The sequence below is a fragment of the Chanodichthys erythropterus genome, chromosome 1, assembly GCF_024489055.1.
Source record: "Chanodichthys erythropterus isolate Z2021 chromosome 1, ASM2448905v1, whole genome shotgun sequence".
NCBI classification, from domain to species: Eukaryota; Metazoa; Chordata; class Actinopteri; order Cypriniformes; family Xenocyprididae; genus Chanodichthys; species Chanodichthys erythropterus.
In genome coordinates this window covers 27,627,135-27,631,740 of record NC_090221.1, presented here as the reverse complement: position 1 = coordinate 27,631,740, position 4,606 = coordinate 27,627,135, and the positions used below count along the sequence as shown (strand labels likewise).

The 4,606-nt window shown below is 38.8% G+C and overlaps 1 protein-coding gene across 1 annotated transcript in view; it reads left to right on the top strand.

Annotated features, from left to right (window-relative positions):
- Window positions 1–3,128, top strand: part of rlim (ring finger protein, LIM domain interacting) — a 22,386-nt gene extending 19,258 nt beyond the window's left edge. The window contains exon 5 of the mRNA XM_067393373.1: window positions 202–3,128. Coding sequence (XP_067249474.1) covers window positions 202–1,469 — 1,268 coding nt within the window. The 3' untranslated portion in view covers window positions 1,470–3,128. The remainder of the gene's footprint in view (window positions 1–201) is intronic.
- Window positions 3,129–4,606: the final 1,478 nt, after the last annotated feature.

Here is a 4,606-nt window from a genome sequence, read left to right as displayed (position 1 = left end):
TAGTTCCCCCATCCCTAGTTCCCCCATCCCTAGTTCCCCCAACCCTGGCTCCCCCAACCCTGGCTCCCCCAACCCTAGCTCCCCCAACCCTGGCTCCCCCAACCCTGGCTCCCCCAACCCTGGCTCCCCCAACCCTGGCTCCCCCAACCCTGGCTCCCCCAACTTTAGTTCCCCCAACTTTAGTTCCCCCAACTTTAGTTCCCCCAACTTTAGCTCCCCCAACTTTAGCTTCCCCAACTTTAGCTCCCCCAACCTTGCCTCCAGTGGAGCAACCACGTAGGGGTCAAATAAGAGCTCGCAGTAGAAGCCCAGAGCAGCGTCGGACAAGGGCTCGTACTGCAAGAGGTCGTTCACCGCTCAACCTTGAAAGATTGGATGGACTTCCACCTACTCAGCATGGCCTACCTTCTCGACATCCTGAGATCCTTCCTGAGCCCCAGGTAGAGGGAAGCTCAAGGACTCGGCAATTGTTTTTGTCCAGGCAGAGCACTGTGGAAATGGAAACTCAAGAATTGGGAACAGCACCTGACTTACCTGGAACACCACAGGAAAGAGAGATAAATGCTGGAGAGGCAGGAGCCTCAGGTCGTCGTCCTCCAACCATAATGCTGGATTTGCAGGTACGTAGGGTGCGTCCCGGAGAGTACCGCCAGAGAGACAGCATTGCTAACCGCACAAGGTCTCGTTCACAGACGTCCAATAACACTTTATTATATGAGACTGAGCGCGGAGGTTTCCGTCGGACTTTCTCCCGCTCTGAGCGGGCTGGAGTGAGAACATACGTCAGTACTATCCGCATTCCCATTCGGAGGATCTCAGATGCTGGACTTGGTGAAGCCACTTCTTTGGCTCTGCAGTCTATGATTCGTCAGATCATGACTGGTTTCGGTGAACTTAGCTACTTTATGGACTCGGACTATCCAGACTCGAACCGTGAAGACAACCCACCTACAGACCTTACTGATGCACTGGGTAACCCTGATGCTTCTACTGGAACTGCTGCAAGTGAAGCTGATTCCCATCTTCCTGGGCATGGAGGCTCGAACCAGGGTGGTTTAGAGGCACGGACAGAGGAAAGGGAAGTGGAAGGTGGACTGCCTGGTGCTGCTGGTCCTCGGGAAAACAGAGGCAGACAACGGGCTCCCATCAGCCTGGATGAAACTGGATCTCTGCCCTTTCTGCGACTTGCGCACTTCTTCTTGCTCAACGAGGAAGATGATGACCAACCCAGAGGTCTCACCAAAGAGCAGATTGACAACCTATCCATGCGAAACTTTGGGGAAAGCGATGCACTCAAAACCTGCAGTGTCTGCATTACAGAGTATGCTGAAGGCAACAAATTGCGGAAGCTGCCCTGCTCTCATGAGTACCATGTGCACTGTATCGACCGCTGGCTTTCAGAGAACTCAACCTGCCCTATTTGCCGCAGGGCGGTTCTTGTTTCCACCAACCGCGAGAGTGTTGTCTAGCCAAAATTGGTTTTGCGGCACTTTCAATAGGTTTCATGTCTCTTTTCCTCTCTTCCTTTTACATTTATTACCTAGTCATGTGAGGACTCTTACTGAGATTTTTCCATACATCCTATATGAAGTCATTAAGTTTTATCAGATTTGCTGGTGCCAAGATCCCCCCCGAACTATACATCACTGTATTTTGACTGATCTTACAATAAATATTGGTGCAAGACACAACCGATGAAGATCATGCTGCAATCCCTGATCTTATACATATATTGAAGAGCAACATTCGACAAAATTATAGGATGAGGGGCAATGTAGAAACACCTTTGTGGTACATATAGTTTCATACTAAAACAGAGATTTGAGTTGTACTTTTAAGCAAGTATCATATTATAACAAACATTGTGTTTTAATAAAAGTTAATGATTTGGTAATATTGTAGAGCATCGGGAATTGCATTAAGGATCAAGAATAGTGTAATCTGCTTAGCATCCACAAATACTTTACGATTGGAAAATACTTTGAAACTGTCACACTGTGCTACATCTGAAATGATTTGTTTCATACAGTGTTGGTTGTGTGTTGGTATGAAAGCATAGTGTGTTGTACCAATTGCATTATCATAAATGACTAAATGCAGATAAATTGTAGGAGATTCATGGAGTAGTTCTTAATGAATTTGTCATTCTGTATAGAATAGATTTTGATTTGGCATTTGAAAGTGTTCTGTAATACTGGTTTTGAAAACCATATGGTCAGACACTTTTCTTTTTTTCTTTTTTTTTTAAACAAAACAAAAAAGGCTGTAAATATGCTATGTTGACACATCAGGTTGTATTTTCACCTGTCTTCCCAAATGACGATAATGCATCAGTTTGCTGACTCAAACATATTTCATATATCTTAAGAAATAAACTTGGCTACATATAGGCAATGTTGTGCAATGCTAATAAGGAAAATGTAAAGGAAGTTTTGACAAATTGACTTGTATGTTATAGTCTGTAAATATTAACATTTAAAATGAAGACTTAAATGGAAGTTTTTCTAACAGTTCTGTACATTGAGAATAGCACCATTTATCTTACTCTGAGGAGGAAATTATTTTTCTCATGTAATGGTTGGTTCATATACGAGCTAAGGTTCTTTATTCCCATGCGAGAGTAAAAAATGCAGTGTTATTTAGAGACAATAAATGAAATATTGGTTTCTGTGTTGACTTGGGAGACTAACCCTAAGCAAAATGTTCTCAACCATGAGTTACATCAACATTTCATGTATCATAAGCAAGCCAACCATTGTTAAAATGCATATTAAATTCTGTTCTGAGGTCATGTATTATAAGAGCAAGTTACTCAATAGAATTAATTAATTTTGTCAGCATATTTATAGGTTATATTTTTGAGTCAATATTTTGACTAGCTTCCAGTTTGCTGTGTTTGAAATGAATAAAATGTTTTCCTCAACTGTCTATTTCTCTGTGCCCTCACCAGTGTCCCATCATGTTAAGTGCTGCTGTGGAATTAAAAAAATAAATAAATAAATAAAAAAACATAAAATGAATCATACAGCCCTGCTATCAGGGAATCTAATTTAGCAATACATGCCCTTGAACATCTCATAACATGATGCTGTGGGGGGCGAAAAAAAAAAAAAAAAAATTATATATATATATATATATATATATATATATGTGTGTGTGTGTGTATGTATACACACACCTACACACGTGCATATATATTCTGGATAAGGTTTTATGGTTTAGTTTGTATTTTAATAATTATGGTTTTCCATAAATGTTCTATATTATTTTGAATGGAATTTGGATTATTTAGGTGACATTTGCTTGTAACCACGCCAGTGCTTACTGCACAGATGTTGCACACTTTCTGCTTGGCTGAGAGAGAGTTAAATATCGGTCTGTTCTGGCTTTATCAAGCCATAATGTTATTTGTATATTATAATAAAAAGTGTACAGCAACAAGACTGGTTTGTTGTTTAGAAAAAAAGCATGATTTTAACTATGTTAATTTTAGTTTAAAATTACATGTCTGCATTATTTGTAGTTTAAGCACTAATTTCAGAATCTTGTCATTTTTCAAAACTCTTAACAGAAAGGTCACAACTGATGATTGAAATGCACATTTTTTTTTTTTTTTTTTTTCAGATCTATCACTTTTTCAAACACACAAAACATCACAATATTACCATTTCAAAAATGCAATTCACACATTGCATCTGAGATGCAGTGCCATTCCACTACATTCATCTAACTATCATTTGGTACAACTGTTCCATGATAACTAACTGTTGCATTACTCTTAATGCATATTTTTATGGAAACTGACAAACCATATTCCATTTTAGATCCATGAGAGTTTCAGGAAAACAAGATCCATTGACACCAAATACTGTGGATCTGTTTATGTGACATTTCTTCATCAGGCACTGTTTATTTTTATTTATTTTTTATTTTTTTACAGTACCAGACTAGGAACACTGCAATTAAAGTTTATAGTGTTTTATTTTGTAATTTGCTTTGATTCAAAGCAACGAGGAATACAAGGAGCCAATAAAATTATAATCGATGTCTTGTGTGTAGGTCATGAAAATTAATGTTCCTGTGGTATTTTATGATAATATTTCAACCAATGATTCTGCAAGTGCAAGGTTTCTTTAAAGATATGAATGCACAATGCAATGTTGTGTTATATATTAAGACTATTTAGTTATGGTATAATTTCTGAAATTAGTACCAACGTGATTGTAAAAAACTGTTACTCATAACAGAGAAACAAATGCGTGAATTGTTGATGAAAATGATGTTCTTTGCTTTTAGAACTGAATCAACCTCAAAGATATAACTAATATAATCTGCGTGGTCTGAGAATTACATTTTTATATTAGTTTTAATTATTTATTTATTTTTTCTGTTGTGATGGCTTTGCAAGTGGTAAAGATTATTTGTAGTTGTGTGTGCAGGGTGCTCTTTTACAGGAGGACAAATGTTATTCCGTGCTTGAAACCACAAAACCGTAGAGATTGGCTCTTCCTGAGCGGCGCTGGGAAAAGTAACAGGTACCATGGGACAACGTGCTATTAATAGCAGGATCATAACGTACAGTAATCACGCTGAGAATTAACAGAAA